Source organism: Lacerta agilis, chromosome 3 (genome assembly GCF_009819535.1).
Source record: "Lacerta agilis isolate rLacAgi1 chromosome 3, rLacAgi1.pri, whole genome shotgun sequence".
Classification (NCBI taxonomy): Eukaryota; Metazoa; Chordata; class Lepidosauria; order Squamata; family Lacertidae; genus Lacerta; species Lacerta agilis.
In genome coordinates this window covers 58,518,225-58,541,439 of record NC_046314.1, presented here as the reverse complement: position 1 = coordinate 58,541,439, position 23,215 = coordinate 58,518,225, and the positions used below count along the sequence as shown (strand labels likewise).

Genomic DNA, 23,215 nt, shown 5'->3' with positions numbered 1-23,215 from the left:
TGTAATAGTAATCAAACGGTTTTCAAACGGTTATATACAAAGTACCGGTACATGTGTAAGCTCGCATAAAGACAGAGTTTTATAAAGGAAGACAAGTTGGAATGAAATGTATCTGTAGAAATCATTTCTGCCTCAGGAATATTAAATCAGGTGAGGAATTATCTACCTTATTCAAAAGATAACAACATATAATCCATTTTATCAAATTCTGATTTCAAACACATAAAAAATTTCCAGAAGACTAATAGAAAATCGGGGGTGGTGGTACGATAAGGCCCTTCTGTTAATGGATGTTTATGAAAGTCATGGCATGGCCAAGCCATTCCTCTCATTCTTATTTTGACTGCAAGATAAATTGAGTGGCAGCTGGGATCATTCTCTGGAGCTTCTGCTTGTTTAGTTGCCTGATTAATGGCGAGTGTTCTACTTAGTTTAATTTATTCCATCCAAGCCTTTATGTTCCCTTCAGCGTCCAAAGTAAGGTTTATGTCCAGGTGCACCTGCAAAATAAAATGGCTCCATATTGAAAATGACTGCAGTTTAACTTCAGACTGAGTCCCTATGGAGTTTGTTGCACAAAGACATGGCCGCTCAAACTGATAATGGTTTAAAAGCTCAGATTAAAGGTTGCTTGATGATGGTTGCCAACCTTGGCTCTGCCTTAGCAGACAGCGCTGTGGAATGTGTTCTATACTCTTTTTAATGATAAAACATCCCTTTTCCTTTGGAACAAGAATTCTACAGGCTGCATGGACATTTCTAGACAGAGGGTTCCTTCCTGCAGCTGTCCTGATGACTTTTGCTAGTGCTACAGCTTCACTATGTATTTCCTATGTATTTATTTACAATCTACCTTTCCTCCAAGAAGCTCAAGGCAACACACAACAACACTGTGAGGTTGGTTAGATAAAAAAAAAGCAACTGGATCATCCAATGACCTTGATGGCAGAGTATAATTTGAACCAGGCTCTCCACAGTACTGCCCTGGCAATCAGACCACCACATCACACAGGCTTTCAGTGCATACTAGCCATCTGAAGAGATACTTGTATCATCACCACAAAAGGAAAGGGGGTTGTGAAGCTAGCATTTCTGCTGTAAAAAAAAGTCAATTTTAATAAGTTCTTTGTGAATTAGGACTATATCAAATGGTGGAAAGGGCCTTTCTGAAAGAACAACTTAAAAAACAACAACCATGAAGCTTTCAAAATGCTGCTGATAGTTGCACTTCTTCCTACACCTTCCCACACATCTCCTGATATTGTTTATCAGTGAACCAGAATGTTCTTTATAGTCAGCATATGGGGGCAACCAAGTTTGCTGACAGTGCTTATCAATAAGTCATTCTTATTCTCCCTCATTCAGTGGTTTCCAAACTCGTTGCTTGCTGTCTCGCCTTAACATGAGAAGACACTGTTACACATACTTGGATCTCTGTAAGTATATTATCAGATAGAATTCAAGAATACAATCCAACTTTAGGATATGAAATTTGAGCCAGTAAGGGTTTTGGCCTGGGGATATTTCAGAGGACCCGAAACAGAGCCCTGCAGGGCTGTATTTTGCCTCCAGATCTGAGGTTCCCCACTGCTGGTCTAATACATCTGGTCTAATACATCCTTTTGGTACAGAGCAGACCTGGAATCAGATGGGGAGTTCAGTACCCCCCTTCAAAAATCAACATGCCTCACCACAAAGTATGCACTGACTTCATTTCTTCAACCCAGGGGACACCATCTTAGCATGCCTTGCTGTTCTGTCTCCACTACCCACAGCTGGAGAGGATAGCAAAATCAGACTCTGGCCTCATGACCTCAGCACAAATGTACTTCCACCATCCACTTGTGTATTTGAGTTAGTTCCAGTCTCTGGCAATTTAGCAATCTTCAACAGAAAATAGCACCAGCACCCTTGGGCAGCTGTCAGGGTCCCATGAGCTTAGTAACACCATCCTGGGAATGAATTAGGAGCCAACATGATTAACTCAGGCTGAAATCATGCCCCCCACAGGGAAAACAAGTTGAGGCCCCTCACAAATCAGGGCACTCTCTCGCACTCTGTGTGTGTGTGTGTGTGTGTGTGTGTGTGTGAGAGAGAGAGAGAGAGAGAGAGAGAGAGAATTTGCACCTTCCATCCATTCTCCATTGTGCTGGGAAATGGCTCCCATTATTGCTTTTCTATTTGGGATCTTTCCAGGCTGTGTCTGTCCTATTTCATTGCCAAACACTTTTTCTGTGTTTATAATAGATGACACAAGTGCCTTGTGGAACTGCATGACAATGAAAGCATCCTTTTGGCAGCTTTGCTTTTTGAAGTAAGATTGAATCACGATTGTTAAATAGGATCTAATAGTGTTTGATACCGAGCCTATAAATTCATGTCTAACGGAATCTGAGTCATCAATCAAATCTTTTGGCCAAGTTGAAAAACAATTTAGTTTTGGCCCATTCAGCTCTTTCTGTCCCTGAAATCCCTTGGAAAATTCAGGTGGGTTGGTAAAACTGAAGGATAAAGAATTTAAAGTCCTAGAGAAGATAGTCATATTTTCCTCAATGTGAAAATCCATCATTAGGACAAGACGCATCAGCAGACATAATATGAAAGTTCCTTTCATAATAAGATGGTTCATAAGTGTATTTTTTACTTCTAATTCGTTTTTCTTTTCTTCCTTTCTTCCTTCTTGTTTACTACTTATTTTCCCCTTCACATCTATTATCAAACATATCACAAATTTGCAATAAAGAAAACCATTTGTAATTAACAATATCCTCTTTTAATAAATATGCTGAATATTATGACTATATATCCAACAATAAACAACTCCTCAACCTTAATCTTAGAATCCATTTCATGCTACTAGTTACAATTTAGATGAATTAAATCATTTGAGAACTCCTCTACTTAAAAAGGTAAAGGGACCCCTGACCATTAGGTCCAGTTGTGTCCGACTCTGGGGTTGCGGCGCTCATCTCGCGTTACTGGCCACTCCTCTACTTATCTGTATCCATATTATGTCTTTCCTTCATGAATGCTCTAAAAAGTGCCAAAATGAGCTGTACTCTTACTTTCCCTCAAATATGCATGTTCTGTCCATTTAAGACACTTCTGTCATCTTTCAAACTCTCCCAGTTCAGTACTACTACTCTGTTTACTTCTTTGATTCAGCATCTTGTTAAGAACAAGCGTACAGCTGGACTTGCAACAACAGTTGCGCAGGGCATGGCTTCTTCCTCAACTCCAGCAGAGTGAGCAGAAATGAGGATGGTCAGCTACAGGTAGCAACAAGTACATGTGGAAAAGCACCAGGTGCAGAACCACAAGAACCCCACCCATATTCCTAAACTTTCTCTGCTGGTCATGTGCGATCTCCTGCTGCAGCAAAGCTGCATCAGTTTGGCTGCTCTCGGTCCAGGGATCTGACTGGATGCTGGTGCTGCAGCTTCAGAATCCCAGCTGGGAGGAGGAAGTAGGGCTGTGATTCCTGCATTGCAGAGGGTTGGACTAGATTACCCTTGGGTCCCTTCCAACTCTACAATTCTATGATTCTATTTGTGCAGGAAACCTACATTCCCAGTGCAACATTATGGTCACATAGCCGTGATTCACACAAAGATGTGAGTCAATGTTTCAGTATGGACCTACGTTTGCTCTCCAATTCTGCCATCTCCTCAGCCCTGCCCTCTACCTCTGCTGTCCCCTCCAAGCTTGATGAAATGAGAATAGAGAGCTCAACAAGTCTCGTAGACTGATGTCCCCCAATTGTGCAGCTCCACCTCCTCTTCAGCCCCCAAAGAGGGAACATCCCCAGCTGCTTCTAGAGATGGAGAGGGTCCAACTCCACCCTCAGGCAATGGGTACCATTCTGGTGGCACTGTGTGATATGAAAGTACAGTAATCACAACAATAATGTGGGTGCTTGCGTCCAAAGTTCCCTCTCTCCCTCACTCTGCATGGACAGTTGCCATGCAATGCACAGATCAGTTGGGCAAGCAAGCTGAAGTGTCCTTCTCTGCACAGAACTGAAATGTTCCCAATTCTGCAGAAAAGTATAACTGGAATGATATACTTCCTGTTCCACCACCTCTACAAAAGGTCAACCTGGTGCTGACCTGGGTGCTGACCATGACCCAGAGGAAAACTCCCATGAGAGACAACAGGAAGCCACCTGATTTCACACCCTCCTGGGGCCAACCATTTTACTAAATTCTGCACCCCTGCAGAGAGCAGAGGCCACCACTAGCTTAATCCTATCTAGATAGTGATCTGTCCATGACATGGGCACTATACTGGGATGCTTCAACCGTGCATCACCTGTCCAGGAAAGAAAGCAAATTGAGATCATGAACTGCCACAAATGTTTCCCATCTAGCACCAAGCATAGACCCTGATCACAACAGCACATTCCTATCCCTCAAACACACACACAACTCTGGATCTCCAGCTAATCTTATCCAACAAGACGGCTGCTTAACCCAATCTCCCTCAGTATGAACAGCAGCAGCAGTTCTCCAAGAGTTCTGTAGGCAAAAAAGCCCCCTGCTCCTATACAACCCCATTGTTCATCCCTGTGTGCCAGCCAGCAACCTGGCAAATGGGAATGAGCAACTGACACACCCAAGCCATGTCTAATTTTGTGCCGAATTAGTCTGTGAGAGAGATGTTGCTGGCCCTCCAGCTATTGGTAGAATATGGCTAACGGCACAATCCCATGCACATCTCTACTCAGAAGCAAGTTCTCCTGAGTTCACTGGAGCTTATTTACCATAAGAAGGTGTGTGTGGCTGATTACTCTGTGGGAACACAGGATCTGAGAGGGAGGAGTTACAGCTGAAAGGGAGCCCAGCTGAGGGAGGGGTTAGCAACCAGCAGCAGTCAAACTTAGCTCAGTGCAGATCCTGGGAGCTCGCAAACAGGGGCCTCCAGCTATTGGTAGAATATGGCTAACGGCACAATCCCATGCACATGTCTACTCAGAAGCAAGTTCTCCTGAGTTCACTGGAGCTTGTTTCCAGTAAGAAGGTGTGTGTAGCTGATTACTCTGTGGGAACACAGGATCTGAGGGGGAGGAGTTACAGCTGAGAGGAGAGTTACCAACCAACAACAGTCAAACTTACCGGTAGCTCAGTACAGATCCTGGGAGCTTGCAAACAGGGGCGTTTGGGCCTCCCCCTTAATCTCCCCTGCTAGAGTTCTGTCTCTTGGTGTGCATGCAAAAACAAAATTGAAACCTTTTTCTTTTCTGGTGACAACAGCACCTCCTAAAGGAAGAAATGTATCTTGTTCTTGCATTGGAGAGTTCAGTTTGTAACCTAGGACTTGCTTGTCCTCACAGAAATTAGAATAATATGATACCATACATATTTTTTAGAAATGATTTATAAAATATTTGAACCCCTTATCTTAAAATATTTTATTCATCATATTAAAATAAAACATTCCATAATCAATTTTTTATTTTTTCAATTTTTCGGAAAAAAACAAAAAAGGCTTAAGGAAAAAAAACGGAAAAAACAGGTTTTTTCCTATTTTTTTTCCGGGTCTTCACATCTCTATGTCTTGCTGCAAGAGAAGTTGCAGTAACTTGAGGCCCGCCTAGCCACACCTCAAGCAACAGAACAGCATGCAGAGTTACTTGATAGAGCAGAGTTGAATGAGACTGAGCACCAAGATAAATGGAGTGCCCCCAGCATGGAGAAAGACTGCCCATTGCAAGAGTCTAACCCCTGGAGGAATGTAGGGCAGAGCAGACAATCTATATATATAAAGTCCAAGTGTCTCTGCATCCAGTCCCTGTGTCCGTGGGTTTGCGCTACTGCGCATGTGCCCCACGGACTGGAGCGCAGAGACATCGGGTCGGGAGCGGCGGCGGCAGTTAAAGTGGCAGTTTGCGCGGCTAGGAGAGCACGAAGCCGCGGAGCTCCTGAAGGCGACCAGTGCAAACGGAGCCCCCCGACCGGCTTCTGCACCGCCGCTGCCAGGAGAGCACGAAGCCGCGGAGCTCCTGAAGGCAACCAGCGCAAACGGAGCCCCCCGACCGGCTTCTGCACCGCCAGAAACGCGCGGCCGCCGACGGCTGCCAGGGGAAGCCACCGAAGCACCGGGCGGGTCAGCGAGACCAGGGATACCCGGCCGGACGAAGCTCGGGACCCCGAGGCCTAGCGGCCTGTGAGCTGTTCGGGGCAACTTGCCCCGTGAAACGCCGGCGCTCCAGAAGCCGAGGGGAGGCCGAGAAGGGACACCACGCTACCGCTCTCGCCGCTGCAATCAGAGCCCCGAGGACTAGCTTCCCGCTTAGCCCGGCAGCCTGCAAGTTGAAGCGGGCGCGGGGAGGTGAAAAGGGGCAGGAAAATGGCGGGAGAAGGGCTGTGGGGCGCAGGGAGTCGGGGAGAGGTTCAAGGCCGTATCCTGCGTGAAACCAGGCAAGGTTAGGCAGGTGCCACTCCTACCAAGGGGCAAATGGGCTTAACCCACAGCAGACACCCCATGAATGCGTGCCGTCGCCTCCCCCTCCCCAGCAACAGTGCCACATATGTTCTAGTGCCCGTTAAATTAATGGGCATAAAAACCACTATTACATAAATATTGTCCAGTCTATTTTTTGGTTAAAGAAATGCCGGAGTTGGGTACGGAGTTGAGTCTGGCCCACTGCTTTCCCTTTGGCAAGTCACTGCCAACTATAGCAACCCCACTCACAATTTCACATGTTAAATGTTCATTTAGTTTGTTCTGAGCATATATGGTCTAACTCAGGGGTCAGCAAACTTTTTCAGCAGGGGGACGGTCCACTGTCCCTCAGACCTTGTGGGGGGCCGGACTATATTTTGAAAAAAAATAATGAACGAATTCCTATGCCCCACAAATAACCCAGAGATGCATTTTAAATAAAAGCACACATTCTACTCATGTAAAAACACAGATTCCCAGACTGTCCGCAGGGTGGATTTAGAAGGCGATTGGGCTGCATCCGGCCCCCGGGCCTTAGTTTGGGGACCCCTGGTCTAACTTGTCCATTTTCAAAGTTAGCCTTCACAATGCGCTTAGTCATTGGAGGGCGCTAGCAGAGCCTCCCCCAAACAGTTCAGTGACTGGGCAGGAATCTAATGAATAAGCTATCCTGGACCCTTGCAAATCAATACAAAACCCTGTACACATGCACATACAGTATTGTGCAGACACACGCTGTCCAGCTGCGACCCATCACAGCTTACCAGTAGTCATTCACACAGAAAGTTAGACATATCTGGGGTGGATGCGACATGTGTTGCCATCTTACTATGCGACTCGCCTACCTGGAAGCAACTTCTCTGCAGGAATTTCACCATCTGTAAAGCAGGTACTGACAAGTGGTGTGGGTGTGGGGAGAGCAAGAAAAGAAAGGGGGCTGGATTTTGTCTTTCTTGTCTTGTTTTGTTCGTTTGCCAGGGCTTCCTAGAGCCTGGGCCCTAAAAACCATAAGGTCACACAGGAAATAGTACCTCTAAGAAAACGCGGGCAGCAGCAGATACTCTGCCAGCTCCTAACAGCCGCCTCAGGCATCGCCCCACAGACAGACGCCTATTAAGGGTTAGGGCGGAGGTAAGCGGCTCCCTCGTCAAAGGAGGCGCTCGGTCCCGCGACTCTTCCTCCAAGGAGCCCCGTCTGCTCCACCTTCTCCGTGGAGGAGGGAACCACCCCGTCGTCGTGTGAGAGAAAAACGCTCAGTTGCTGCGACCTGGTAAGAGAGAGGCAAGCGGTCCCTCAGGGAGGCCTGCGGCTGTACTCGCGCCTTTTTCTGCCCGGTTTTGCACGCAGCCCCCTCCGCCAGGCGGCCATGTGACCACGCACACAGGCGCACAAGCCGCCCGCTCTCGATGTGCGGCGCCGAAGCCCTGCCATGGATCTCGGCTCTGGGGCTGGTGCTGCTGCGCCTGGCCGTCCTTCCCGCCCCTGCTGAGCCGGTGGCGTCAGGTGAGTCCCGGCAGAAAGGAAGGCGAATCGCGCTTTGCACTTCCTCGCCTGTTTCTGCCATTCTGTTCGCGCTCTTTCAAGGCTTCGTCTGCAATCTCTGCGAAGGTTGCGAGGTCAACTGGCAGAATAATAACCATGGCGATGAAAGTGTAGCTTTCTTCTTCTCAAGAATCCTGACCTGTGGGCTCTTTGTGGTCCGATGTTCTGGACTGAGCTATGTGCTGTTGTTGCCTGGGGGTAGTTTGATTCTGGCCTCGGTTCTGGAAGCTGCTTAAATGCCGCTATTCCAATTTGGAGCGGATAAACAAGAGTGCTTCTGAGAACGTGCGGAGTATCTTCGGCACCGCACGGATTACTTGTGCTGTGCAAGCCTTCAAAGCACAGGAGAGTCCTGACGGGACAGAGAGCTCTGAGAGGAATATCTTCTCTTCCGCTCCCTGCCCCCTTCTATTCCTCAAGGTTTCCTACATTCATGGGAGCCAACTCTTAGAGACAGAGATCCCTTCTGCCCTACAGTAAAATATTTGAGAGGGCGCCCCCCCCCAGTTGATGGGCATTGCCATTCAAATGGTGTGTGTGTACTGCATCTTGTAGTTGATTATGTGGGGTGGAGCTTACCTGTCTCTTGCCCCCCATCCCAATATTTTATTCAAGTTGGCACCCACCCTTGCCCAGATTGCTGGATATACAATAACAAGTACTACCTGTTCTTTTAAAGTTAGCAGGTTATTTTTATGCATGCCTACTTAGAAGTAAGTCCCACTGAATTAACTAGATCTTAAGTGTCAGGGGTCCCTTTACCTTTACCTTTTTAGGTGTAAGTGTATGGGCTTGCAACTGTAATAGGTTTACGTCCCAAGTATACATGCCAAAGGCACAAATGCAGTAGTTATTTGGAGTTGAAAAACTATTGTTTTAGTGTGTGTGTGTGCGCGCGCGCACACACACAAACTGTTTTGAATTCGTTCACCTTACTGAATACTCTTTGGCACTCCCGCTGTCCTCTCTTGACACCTCACTTAAAATCTGTAAGAAATGCATCGTAAAGTTAATAGGCATCTTCTGGCACCTCAATAGAAAATGCTGGGAAATAGGGTTCCTGCGTTACTACGCAGCACAGTGTGTCTCAATGAGATGGAAATTATGCATCTTCTATGCTGCTTTGGCTGCTAAGAGTCTAAATATTCATATTTTGCAATTCATATTACAGTACAATGCATGCCTATTTTGTCAAAAGTCAGATTTTGAGGAAGCAGGGTCCATGGTCTGGTCAGGTTTCTCTTTTACATAGAAAAGTAGGGGAGAGAGAGAGAGAGAGAGGGCTTTTCCATCCCTGAGCAAGAGATAGCATCACTTTTGCAGCAAGAAATGGTGATGTCCTTTTGAGTACAAATAGTAGCAGCTGGCGTGGTGAGGCAGCTCATATGAATGAATTTACTTTATTACGGTCACAGACCAGCATAAGGGGCAGCTCATATAATCCACACTTTTTTTGTTCAGTAGATGCGAAGGATACTGAGGACACAAATGCCATCTATACCAAAGGAGGGGAAAGTCTGAGCTCCTCTTAAGGAACAGGTTACATGGCCTTTGTTAAATGGATGCAGGTGGTGCTGTGGTCTAAACCACTGAGCCTCTTGGGCTTGCTGATCGGAAGGTTGGTGGTTGAATCTGTGAGACGGGGTGAGCTCCCATTGCTCTGTCCCAGCTTCTGCTCTGTCCCATTGCTCTGTCCCAGTTTGAAAGCACACCAGTGCAAGTAGATAAATAGGTACCACTGCGGCAGGAAGTTAAACACCGTTTCCGTGCATTCTGGTTTCCATCACAGTGTCCCATTGCGCCAGAAGTGGTTTAGTCATGCTAGCCACATGACCCGGAAAGCTGTCTATGTACAAATGCTGTGTTGAAGTATCACAACTATGACAAGTTGGATATTGCAGAGTACACACAGAATTCCAGGAAGCATACAGTGTGTTGCACAGGATGAAGCAGGAAGAAGACGTTGCGACTAGTAATTGTCTAAACTACAGACATTTACTCACAAGTTACTATATACAGAAATACAGACACGGATCATAAACTCTCTCTCACTGACTAACCACTAGCTCGCCAACCAACCTCCCTCACTCACAGGAAAGTCATGAGTCATCATGCCTTTATGGATAACCCTGTCCAATAGCAGACATGTTACCCAGGGCCCCATATCTCCAGGCACATTAGTTCTCAGCCCAGACTTCTTGGCCTCCAGCCAACCCTTAATTGCCACAGTTTTGGTTGCAATCAGAATCCTGAATTGCCATCAGCCAGAATCCTTGGCAACTGCCTCTGCAGACAGGGAAAACCAGCCAATGTTTAAAACCTGTTGGCCTGTCCATACAGATGATCAGCTTTTCAAACCAAACATTGACAAATTGTGGCCCTGGAGGTCCTTTCAGGAGTGACATCCTTATTGCACCACCTGCAGGATTTGGTGAACTGCTTTCATTGGGGCAGTTACAAGGGAAATGGTTGAGGAACGTGTGAAGTGGTTCAGGTTTAAACCGTTTTACAATTATTTCAAACAGCTGCTGGGGTCCAGGGCCAAAGAGGCAATCTCCTTGGGCAGCAAAAGTTTGGAGGCAGCATTGGCAGCATCCCAGTCAGTCCTTCTGAGCTCCATGACTAGGCATTTCCTTCTTTGGGAAGTCAGGCATGTGTGTCATGTGGCCTTTTGTGCATCCCCTAAACTAGCCTCCTGTCCTCTGGTGCAGTGGAGGATGCTATCCCATTGCCAGTGTTAGAGTAAGATTTCATCTGCCATTCTGGTCAGCCTGTGTACATGGAACTAGAGAAGCAGCAAAATGTATTGGGTTATCCCTGCTGGCATCCATCCTGCTGTTCTTACAATTGCTTTGTGGCAGCTGCAAGAATGCCACTCCTTTCACCTCATCCCTGATTATGACTCCTGCTACATAGAACACAATGACCTCTTTAGTAGTGGTTTTGCCCCCTTAATTGTCCACACATGTTAACTTGTTTGTTTTTCCCCAACAGCATTGCGTTGTACTTTGCCCAGCCCTAGGAATGTTCATTTTGTCTCCAGAAACCTGAAGAATGTCTTACACTGGTTGCCGCCAGAAGGGATTCCTGAGGACAAATTAATTTATAGTGTGAAGTATTTAGTGTATGTTTTCCTGTTGATTTTTCTGTACTACCAATACTAGTTTGTGGGTTTGTTTTTTTAACAGTGCTTTAAATGTGCAACATGCTTCATCGTGCTTTCTTTTGCAGCAGTAACCTCAAGGTTGAAGTTGAAGCTGGCGTAGCTTCATTCAGTAGACTGGCTCCTTTAAAATATAAACAGATCTTGGATTCTGGCAAGACAGTGCTCAGGAGTCCCTAGCATCTCTGTCTGTCTCCCCCACATGCCCTCTCCTTGCTAGCACCTAAAAGGGAAAATCAAGAGTGGTTCTTGATATTACATGAATTATTGAACGTAAGCATAGTAGTAAGAGGCATTGGCTACATTGCACATTTTCAGTATGATAATCCAAAATTAGTCACTGGACATTGTAGGGAAACACCCAAGCAACTTTGGTCTGATATGTATGAGCAAGAATTAATTGAATCATAGATTCATAGAGTTGGAAGGGACAACAAGGGCCATCCAGTCCAATCACCTGCAATGCAGGAATCTTTTGCCCAGTGTGGGGCTCAAACCCACAACCCTGAGATCGAGTCTCATGCTCTACCAACTGAGCTGCCTTACTTTGATTGTTAAACATTTTAACTTGCGTTGATTAAATTATATATATATTGTTTTAATTTTTGCAAGCCACTGCAATGGCACTGCTTGAAAGTGCCTTATTAATTGAATGAATAGTTCATACTGTCATAATCACTTCGGGACATACTATAGAATTCACTCCCACAAGAAGTAGCGATGGCCACCAACTCAGGTGGATTTTTTTTAAAGATTAGGCAAATTGCTAGAGGATAAGGCTACCAATTGTTAGTAGCCATGATCATAGAATGAGCACTGACCTTTTTTCTTTCTCTTGACTATTTAAAATTCAGATATGGCACAGCTAGATGGATTAAGGATGCAGAATGCAGAAATATCAGTCAGACCTGGTGTGACCTCTCACGTGGAACAAGTGACTATAAGGAGCTATATCATGCCAGAGTAAAAGCCTTTCTGAATGGAAGTTGTTCCAGCTGGACAGAATCTCCTCGGTTTAATCCATTAACAGACAGTAAGGAGACGCCTAAGGAATGCTATGTGTTCATAATAACGTATTGAAAGTTTCCAGAGGGCAGATTACCAGTCAGAACTCATGTTGTGCAACAGACTCCACTAAAATGTGTGTGATAAAATGTGATGTGAGGGTTGCTTAAGCAGGCACTAGTTTAAACATGGCTTGAAAATCGCATTTATCATTCCTTCTCTATAGCAAAGTGATTAGGGATTTGATCATAGCGTTCCTGTGTCAACACTGGATTTGAATCACAGCTTTGTCATTTGCATGAACAGCCTGCTTGCTCAACTTCTTTGAGGTTCACACTGGTCTTGGCATTAATTGCATGAAAGCAGGGGCAAACTAGGCTTTATTTAATCCAGGTCAAAGACCAATTTGGCACCCTCCTCACACGCATTTGCATACACACACACACACACACACAGGCTGGGAGCCTCAGTGGTGCCCCTCTGGAGACTTCACCTGGGGCAAAAATCCCAGCTCCCTGCCCCACCCCACCCCACCCCCCCAAGCTATGGCACTGCATGAAAGCAACTAGCACACTTGACTTGAGTGGTGTCAAGTCTGGGGGTCGGAATTTAACTCTGCTTTTAATATTATTGGGTGGAGTGTGTTTTTAAAGTATGATTTGTATTGTGACTGTATTTTGGATTTTTCATATTTGTAAACTAGCTTAAGAGTGCAGGGGGGGGCTTTTGCCTTTAAAGGCAGCCTAAAAGTATCTTGTATTTATTTATTTATTTAAAAAAGTTCAAGGGAGTTAAAAAGAGTTTGTACTGGTAATTCACCACTGCTCACTCTGCTATTATGAAAAGTGTGATAGCCTGTTGGGCTGTTGATTCTGGGTGCCATGAAAGGGCAATAATTCAAACATTTTATCCTAAGGTTGAAGGAGAAAGAGATGCTTATGGAGTTTTCTGCCTCAGTTGCTAAAATAACTTCACCAGCTTTTGAGTGTTACAAATCAAGGCTTGGGCACGGATGGTGGAGCAGGGAGGTGCCCTATTCGCTGCTCTGCAACTGCACATCAAAACAATAGACTGATGAGGGAATATTATCACAGTTGGCTATAGTTGTGTTCTTGTCACTATACACACTTTAATATATACTTGCTTTTCTTTTCCAGCTAAAATTGATCCACCCGCATTTGCCTTGTCTTCTGCTGAAAAATCTATTTCAGTCATTGTGGCTGCACCTAAGACATGGAGCAGAAACTCCAGAAAGGAGCCTAATTATCTGCATGAAATATATCCCATCCTACAATATAACGTATCTGTATTCAACACTAAGAAAAAGACACAGGTAAAACTTGATTAGAAAGGGGTATTAAACAATTTAAATTGGTTCTGGGTTAATTGGAGATGGTCATGTTATTAGGATGTTGAGAAGGGGCAGTTTTCTGCTTTGCGGATATGTATGTGGATGGGTAGATGATGAAGACGAAGGATAGTTCTTGGGAGCGCAGCATAATGGAGAGTGTGAGCAATGAGGGTGAAAATAACATGGTGCTTAGTCATGTAAATGACTTTCCCTAGATAATGACGACAGAAAACCACTACACACACAAGACAGTTGTGGGAGGTTGCAAATCTGGAGCAGAAGATTATATGTGGGGAAGGGATATATAAAGCTTTCCCTGTGGGCAGGTGTCTTGTCCTCCACCTTTAAAACCTTCCCCTCATCCAAACTGCTTTTTGTCCCAACAAGAGGAAGAGCCAGGAACTAGCTGTGCAAAGAAAGAAATGCCAGCCTGGGAACCAGGGCTTGCTGCCATGTCTAAGCAGATGCCTGTGATCTCATCTTTCCAATTACCTGAACTATGTGATGACTGTGGTGGCTGGGAAGAAAGTGAAGATGTGGGGTAAAAGAAAGCCAGCAGTAGAGACCAAAATCAAAAGATAAGAAAGCAGAGAGATCCTGTTCTTTGGCTGTCATCTCTATCCTGATGGCACTGTGTTTTTTAGCTAGCTGACTTATTCTCAAAACATAGGCCTGCTTTCTCCTTATATGTAGAATTAATGCAGGGGTCAGCAACCTAAGGCCCATGGGCCACAAGTGGCTCATGGGGGTCGTTTAACCACCCCATCGACCCCTGCCGCCTGCTCAGGGACCCCTGCCACCCACTCGGTCAGCTCCCTGTGCCTCGCTAAACTGGCACGGAGCAGAGCAGGCACCGCCTTCCACGACGCTGGCTGGCTTCCCATTGGCTGCAGGATGCTCCTGCAGCCAATGGGAAGCTGCACACTCCTCATCCGTGCTAGAAGGAGCTCCGGAAATAGTGTTTGCGCATGTGTGCATGCGCACACTCCGGCCCACCGCAGCATCTGTGGGGCCGTGACCCAGCCGAAGCCACAAAAACTTTGCCAACCCCTGGATTAAGGTATAACAATCTGAATGGAGATGCACACTTTTCTCCACTCTGGTGGTTGGTTCATGGATGAAACCATAGGTAGAATGTTCCTGTGTTTCTGTGATTATCCAATATATTGTTGTATAGCTAAGTTCTGAAGTGTGACAATGCCTTCTTTCCCCTAGTGGATGTTCTGTATTAAAAGCAACAGACTTGATGTGTTCCATTTAGAGTCGAATACAGTGTACTGTGTCACAGTGCAGGTATATATTACTCCACTCCTGTTCAGTGGAGTCTCCAAAGATTGCATTGCTACTTTGAAAGGTAAGCAAAGAACTATGAAACACATCTCCAATACAGGATGCAAATTTGTTGCTTTAATATCAAATAGTTCTAAAAATAGATAAAAGCAGTTGAGAAATCCCTTTTTGTACAAGTCATGACAAGATCCTCTTGACTGTACAAAGGTATATAACCTTGTTTCTTAGTGAAGCTTCTTTCTAAATAACAGTCAGCTGAGGACAACCCTAATGGCTGGATCTGTGCCTTAACAACAGGCTAAGAGCTATTACCTTCTCCCTTGAAGTTCTAATAGATCATTAAAGAGCCCATGGATCTATAGAGACACCCAGCCATTCAAATGAGGCAAAGGATCATCCAAAACTGTCCAACTGGTGAACCACAGTTAATGATCACCTAGATTAGTGCAAAACAAGTGCTGGAACTGCAGGAGTGGGCCTGATGTGGGGGAAGGGGAGGAATCATTGCTCAGAAGCATAGATCATGCCCAGGTAGCAACTGCTGCCACCCCCCATTGCAAGAATTTTCAAAGGAACAATACTGTATCATTCTCATTGAACATTCTTTTACAAAAAAAAAGCTATATAGGACTACCGCAGGCCATCAAACCACTTCAAGTAGTGGCAAGGTGTGTGGGATTTCTTTTTAAGAAAAACCATCCATAGCCATTTCTATAATGTCAAGACACAAAAAATTCATGGAATATCTCCCCCACAGGCACAGTGGATAAATGAGCCTGCAAAAGTATGAAGGGGAGGATATTTTACCAGTTTTTTTCCAAAACCCCAGAGAGCCACTGCCAGTAAGCCTTGACAATACTGAGCTGAATGAGCTACTTGTCTGATTTGGTATAAGGCAGCTTCCTTTGTTCATATATGTTCCAGGTTTATAAAGTTTTCCTTGGTTTATAAAATTATTCCTTTCAATGTCAGAAGACCTGGAAGCACCTGTGCCATCTTTCTCTTTCCTATATGGTGATAAGGGGGAAACCTGCAGGTAGTATCTGCATCCAGCCCCCCCCCCAAAAAAAAACTAAAGCAGAAATCTTCCAGTGTTTTGTCCAATTACTGCAAAGGCGGCAGGAGGTTACATAATGGCTTGCTTTGAATTAGAATCATAGAGTTGGAAGAGACCACAAGGGCCATCCAGTCCAACCCCCCTGCCAATTGTGTCACTCTGACTAGGTTGTCCTTTAGGTTTTGCTTTCCCCACCCTGATTTACAATGCCTCTCCATCACCGTAACATTTCTGGCTATTGGCCTGCTTAGGGGAAGGATCTTTGAGCCGTGTTCATTTTTCCATCCATTCCATCTCAACCTGTAAATTACCGTACATGCAATAGCCTAGTGCTCCGTCCTCCAAAAAATTACTGGTCTCCACTTTCCACTCTTCAGTGAAGGAAAATCAAAAGTTATATATTGCCTGCTGCTCCCGTTTCAGGTTAGAGTTGCAGAAATAGGCCCACTTTTTACCGCTTGCCATTTTCAGCTTTGCCGTATTAAGTGGCTGCCTTTTGGTTCCGTTCGATTCTGAAGAGCATAATTTTGAATCTTTTATTAGAAACCAGCAAGTCAGCCCTTTTTAGTCCTTGTTAGCAATCTGTGTATCCCTAATAATTGGGGGAAATTAGGCAAAGAAGAATCTGCTGGCAAGGACCTCAATAACTTGCTAGGGAAGAACAGCCTAAATATAGAGTTTAAAAGAACCTAGCCCAGCTGCTCTACGAGTAAAAAGTTACAGAGTGCGTTTATTTTACTGCATACATATGACTTTTGAAAGGGATAATATTTCCCAAATGCTGTATTAAAAGGGAACAAATTGGGAGAAAGAATGGTGTCAAAGTGCTTTTATTGAAGCTACAGGCAACATTTCTTCCATTCTGGCTGGCTTTCATAATTTTCACCGTTGTTCAAAAATCTTACCATAATTTATAATACTAAAATTGTTGAAATCTCAACCACTTGTAAAATACTGTTGAGTTGTGGCATGTATTTTTTAATGTTTTGTATTAATTATTGATATCCTTTTTATTGTTGTCTTCTTTTTTAATGGAGCCTATTTAGACTTCCATATCCAATTACCAGTGATAAATGCTGATGACTGCTGGATATTTGGAAAAGTGAACAGCATCTAATGCACGTATTTCTCCACAGATTCGGCTTTGAAGGAGATTGTGACAATCTTACTCGGATATATTTTGCCTGTCCTTCTAATAGTCCTTATTATTTTGGTGTCAAGCTGTTGTGTATATAGGTACATTCATATCACAAAGCAAAAGTACCCTACAAACTTGGTAAGAGTTCTTTATTACCCCTGTAGTATGTAATGTGTCACATGGTTAAGGCCCAGTAAATACACTTAAAAACTCCCCGTGTGAAACTATTTATTAGTTTATATTAATCAGCCAAAGGCCTGGTTGAAGAGGAACATTTTCGCCTGGGACCCAGTTACTTGGATTGGGGTCGAGAAACGGGGGCAAAGAGTTGGAACCCACCTCCCACCATCATCATGCCCCCAGTCCATACTGGGCTACCACTGCTTTTTCCAAAAGCCCAAGACATTCCCCCTGTTATTGCTACATCATATTTAGTATGAAGCCATATTAATTAGTTTGGGTTCTTTTCCAAGACATACAAGAAAAGGCAAATGCTGGCTACCCCCGATTGGTTGTGGCTCCCAGACATAGGGGTTTTCTCTGTTCTTCTGCTGAGAGCCTTTTTAACTGGAGATGTCAGAGCCTAAACTACCGGTAGTACTTTATATAAGAAAAGGTAAGTGCTATGCTACTGAGCTGTGGCCCTTTCCTATGACACTCTTGATCTCAGGGTCATGGGTTTGAGCCCCACATTGGGCAAAAGATTCCTGCATCATAGGGGGTAGGACTAGATGACCCTTGGTGTAACTTCCAAATCTACAATTCTATTATTTTATTATTCCCCCACCCACCCACCCAATGTGTGTGTGCTGCATTTTCTCATTTCACCTAATCGGCTAATATTTAGTAGTCTTCCACAAACTTGCTGATAAGCATCAAACAGAAAATTATTGGGAAGAATCTTTGCCTTAAGCAAGGACTAAAGTATTCTCGGGCAAAAAGCACTGAGAAGCCAGCAGCAAGGCTATATTTGCACATAAAGATGCATTAAAAAGGAAATCAATGACCACAAATTATGAATGGATGAATTAATTGCTGAGAAAAATAAGAAATTAAGAAATGCAGAAGTACTGAACTGGATCTACATTGTCCCCAGCTATTCCAGCCCTTGGAATTTGCAACACATATATCCAGCAAACTACCTGGCTTTAGTGTCTGCCATTTTAAATGCACTACAGTCTTCTTTACTTAAACATTTTTTTCCAACTCGCAACCAAGCATAGGAACCAGTCCGTTCAATTAAAAATCTACAGATGTAATTCATTGCTTTTTGTCTGCAAAAGAGGATGAAAGTAATGGGCCCTGACAATTGTTTTCCTTTTAATTGTGTTCATTGTTGAACATAATTGGAAGACTACTGCCACTATTTATACATTATATTAGAAGGATGGTTCTGTGGGGAAGGGCTGCAACTTGGTGGCAGAGTATGTGCATGGGGTCCCAAATCTGATCCCTGTTGTTTCCAGGCAGCGATGGGAAAGGCTACTGTCTGAAAACCTGGAAAGCAACTACTTGTCAGTATAAACAATACTGAGTTGATGGCGCCAGTGGTCTGTCTCAGCAAAAGGCGGCTTCCTAACATTCCTAGCTATTGTTTGTGCAGCAAAATAATAATATAGAACAGTGCTTTTTTCTGGGGGGGATGCAGGGGTACGGATACCCATAAACATTTTGTGAATCTGGTAGTATTTCAATATGAGTAAGAAAATGAGAGTACCCCTAAACATTTTTTTTTAGTAATAAAGCACTGATATAGATAGTCTTGGCTTGTTCCAGAAATTAGTCGAAAGGAAAGGAGAGGCGGTGTATGCAGTACTCCCCAATCTGCATAATAGTTGCAGTATGAAAGCACATAAATTTTATACATAGACCGAATCCAGCTAACATTATTCAGGACTAAATTCAAGCAAAAGCAGTGAGACTTTGAGAGCAATCCAATGCGCACACCCTTATGCCATGCTGAAGGGAAGACATCATATTAGCTGGAAGCGCCCTTCTACCCAGCTCTCCTGGCAGAGCCATTCACCACTGATCTCCCCTTGCCACCCACCAAACAGTAGCAGTAGCCAGCATCATGCCCAGAAATAGAGTGTTCCAAGTGTGGAGAGGCAGTGGGGCTGAACTAGGCCAGGATTCATTGACCCTGAGCTTGTCTGTATGGGAAGCATTGAGACGAGTTCAACTTGGAATGCTCATGTATAGACAAATGTAGAAGAGTGCCCATGGGATAATCAGATCTCTACAACCCACATGCACATTAACACAGTGGTGTGTGTACAGCCTTAGTTAAGTAACTTTAGCTGGGTTGGGGCTTCAACTTAAAAGTAGAGACTGTAATTAACGGATATCTCCATTTTCTTTTTTAAATTATAGCTTGCTTTTTTCCCCTCCCCAGGTTTTGAAGTATAGTGACAAATGTGAGAGAGGCAATTTGCTTCCTTCTGAAAAAACTGTGATTAACTTCATTACTGTTAATATCGCTGAAGAGCAGAAGACCTCTCTGGAGGACACTCGTTTACTAGGCAGTGCCCACAGCAGAGATGGATGTTGTAATGGAAACAGTGTTGAGGGAAAAGCTTCAGACGTGCAACTAGTACAACAGGATTCTCAAGAAGCTTGCCCAAATGAGGAAGTTATGTTTGAAAATGAGCAAGATGAGAACAAGCTACCCATGATGAAGTTTGTATCTCAAAGGGCTTCAGGTGAGAAGCACGAGGATGAAGTTGTGGTCTATGAATTTGACTTGAGGGCTGAAGATACACCTCTGGTTCAAGAGAAGCTGGGCTTAAAAGATGGTATTTGCGCACTAGAGGGACTACTTCACAAACTGAAAAAAGTACCTCCAGATTTAATAACTGATGGAACACAACAGGCCTACTGTCCCCAGTTTGGTGTGGGAGCTCCAGGTATCCGTCCAGGAGAGCAACCAAGAGAGACCCTTTTGAATAAGATGGGCTCTGGACATAATGGCCCCCAAGTTCCTTCACAAAATTTGGTTCCCAATAAACCAGGCCAAACTTTTTGTCCTAAATGCAGTGTGGTGGAGGATACTTGTTTGACACATAATCAAAAAGAGTCCTTCGATGAGAAAAGAGCTGCACATGAAAAACAACAAACTTTTGCAAACGTGACGAGAAGCGCAACATCAAACCATCAAACATGGGCCACACAGGACCAGGAGGCAGCAAAGAAAGCAGAAGTGGAAGATGAGCAGAGCATAATAGATTGGGACCCCCAGACTGGGATACTTAATATACCCTTGTCTAGTTTAATAAGTGATGAAATAATTGAGAATAAAAGGTATGAAGATTCTCTGGAGGAGAGACTTCTCTCCAGAGTTTATGAGAGACAGTGCTGTGCTGAGCTGATAGAAAGAGATGAAGAAAGATATCTCCTGCACCTTAAAGAACAATGGGGACTGCATATACAAATGCAAACCTAACTTTGTTTCACATCATGATTTAATTTACAACTAAGTAGAATTATTTTAATAGTTAAGATTAATTGTTTACACTATGAAGCTGGTGACCATCAAACCATCAATGACTATCAAAGGCCATTGGTTTTAATTATTGGCGAACTCCAACAAAGTAATCTACTTTTACTCATTCAGTAGTCTTGCACCAATGCATGTATTTGTTGAGAATTGCATTGATTTAAACCAAAATATCTTTTAAAAACAACAGTTAAACGCATACAATAAGGGCATAGAGTACATGCTTGTCAATTTCAGTACTAACTTTAGATGTAAGACACTTGCTTGATCTTGAAAAGAAATTGATTTTCAGAAAACCAGTCAGCTTTGAGATGATCTGTTTGCCTCAGATATGACATTGTCCTAGGGTAGTGGGGTAGTAGCTAGAGTTGAACCAAGTGATAGTGTCAGTTAGATGTAAATCAGCAAATAAAAATCTTGGGGGCAGACATTGCTTGGCAGAGAGCAACTAACAGCCGCTGGTAGATATAACATTGTAATGGATCTGCCTGTGACTACCAGACATGACTGCTATATGCCATCTCCAGGATGAAAAGCAGCATACTTCTAAATACTAGTTTCAGTGAAACAACAATTGGAGAGGGTAGCATGTCCTGTTTGCGGGCTTCCCATTGGCATCTGGTTGGTCCCAGTGTCTCTGATCCTTTGGTCCAATCCAACAGGATTCTTGTAGCTTGGCTCCCACTCTCCTCTGCTTTTTGGCTACTGCATTCATGAAACACCACACATTGTGACTGGTGTATGCTGGGAATAGCACTTATAGGAAACAAAGGGGGAAAGTCCATAGGCCCTGTTATGTCTCAAGTATGTGAAAGTACACCCCCAGTCTTTGGAAACTGAAGTCTATTAAGCCTTTATAAGAAATGTGAGGTTAGCTGTGATCAGTTAATAGACAGAAAAAGTAGAGAACTTCAGCAAATGAAATTAGTATTTTGTCATTTTTGCCCTATGCCTTTTGCATGCAGTATAGCTCTGAAGCAATTAATCACGCAAAATATATCACTTTTCCATTTCTGCATCAACACAGTATGAGTAAATCAATGTTGACACTTTCAACATCCTGGAGGAAGTCACCTCTATTAGCCTAAAGCATTCTGATCACCTTAAAGTAATCAGGCCTGACACTTTCATCCAACCTGAGGAATTGGCAGCAGTCAGAACCTCTCCATAGGAAAGCATAGTTGCATCCAATATTTTGAACAATTTTGAATAATCAATTACACGGACAATTCAAGCTAATAGAAGAATTCACTAGCTTGAGTTTGAGAGTTTGGTTACAGCATGTTGGTAAATTACTTGTAATTGGCTGTGTGAACACAGTCAAATGCAACGTCACACATGTAGGAAGAATGAATGCATATTGTACATGCTGTTGGCTTTTGAAATTACTGTATACTGTTGGCATTTAGTGTTAATGCCATAGCTTTACCTTTTCCTATTTGTGTTTTAAAGATAGGAAGTGCCTTGGAAAACAACTGAACAGGAACATCTTGTATGAACAAACAGGTGTGTGTCTGAGGCACGTCTGGCAAAGCTGCTTAAAACTTCTCCAAGCACTCAAACACTTCTCTACTCAGCTTTCGCAAATGTGAATTGTAAGGATATGAAGGAAAAATAATGTGGGACATAAGAAAGCCAGCTCATACATACATGTACACCACTTGATTCCTTGTAACTTCATGGCTCAAGTTAATCCATGAAAAGGTATTTGTGTCTGAGGTGACACAGCAGTTTTTATAGTGACTCATTTCCACTAGTCACCTTTTGGTGCTGTATTCATCAAGTGATGATTGTGTATGTGGTGCCAAGGTTTAGGGAAAGCTATCTAGAGGAATGATGGTGAAATTATCTGTTAATATGCAGTATTAAATTCTAGAGATCTGGAGTGAGGAACCTCAGACCTAGGGCCAAATGCAGACCCAGAGGCCTCTCTGCGCCTTGAGACTTTTCCCCCAACCCAGCTCTGCTTTGCACCCTCCTTGAGTGTTTTTGGCTGGCTGGCTGGCTGGCTGTGCCCATTGATTCTGATAATGCTTCTTGCTGGTCTTAATGGAGGATAGGGTGAGTGTGTTGGTAGAACCTTGAGAGGCAAAGGGGCTACGCCTCTACATCCTACTGGACAAAGGGTGCTGATAGAGTAAATCTAAAAACTGAAGAAAGTTACTGCTTCACAGTCTTATAAAGCAGAGACGGGGGCAGGATAGACTTCAGTCCTCTCACCATCTACAGCTACCCCTCCCTCCTGCTAGCCTTGCGCCTGCTGAGCCTCTTGCCATCAGACAAGCCTTTGGCTAATCTATGATTTTTTTAAACTGTTGGGAGTATTGTTTTTATTATTATGGTATGCATTTTGTGTTTTTATATTGTCAATCGCATATTTGGATGAATGTCTGTATAGAAGTTTAATAAATGATGATGATGATAAGCACCAAGACATTCAAGAAATTTATGGTAAAAAGGAAAGGTTTTGAAAGTTGTTTACATCCATGGCTAGCTTTGATACCAGTTAATTATAACAATTTTCTGATTAGTCATATGAGCATCTGTAAATGCCAACATTATTAAAGGATCACAGGAAAGGGAAGGAGTATTTGATATGGGAGCGTGGGAAAATGATATCTCTTTCAAATACTTCATCAGCTCCAGATAATGTGCCAAGAATTTTGAGATGTGTTTCTTGATACACCCATGATTCAAAAGTCACATAATTTTTATGCTGCAAGATCCCC

The 23,215-nt window shown here is 43.8% G+C and overlaps 1 protein-coding gene across 1 annotated transcript; it reads left to right on the top strand.

The window, feature by feature from the left end:
• The first annotated feature begins 7,736 nt into the window (after positions 1-7,736).
• LOC117043796 (interleukin-20 receptor subunit alpha-like) lies at positions 7,737-22,617 on the top strand. The gene is made up of 7 exons (XM_033143869.1): positions 7,737-7,947; positions 10,981-11,110; positions 12,004-12,182; positions 13,312-13,487; positions 14,721-14,859; positions 16,989-17,128; positions 19,386-22,617. Exons 1-7 carry the CDS (start codon positions 7,851-7,853, stop codon positions 20,430-20,432), a joined length of 1,908 nt encoding a protein of 635 aa, XP_032999760.1. The 5' UTR covers positions 7,737-7,850; the 3' UTR covers positions 20,433-22,617.
• Positions 22,618-23,215: the final 598 nt, after the last annotated feature.

Bases quoted from the DNA above. Each gene is read 5' to 3' on its own strand.
- LOC117043796 (XM_033143869.1), top strand. From the start codon at position 7,851: ATGTGCGGCGCCGAAGCCCTGCCATGGATCTCGGCTCTGGGGCTGGTG. The intron at 11,111-12,003 runs GTATGTTTTCCT...TTTAAAATTCAG, and splicing joins TATAGTGTGAAGTATTTAGT to ATATGGCACAGCTAGATGGA. The intron at 12,183-13,311 runs GTAAGGAGACGC...TTTCTTTTCCAG, and splicing joins GTTTAATCCATTAACAGACA to CTAAAATTGATCCACCCGCA.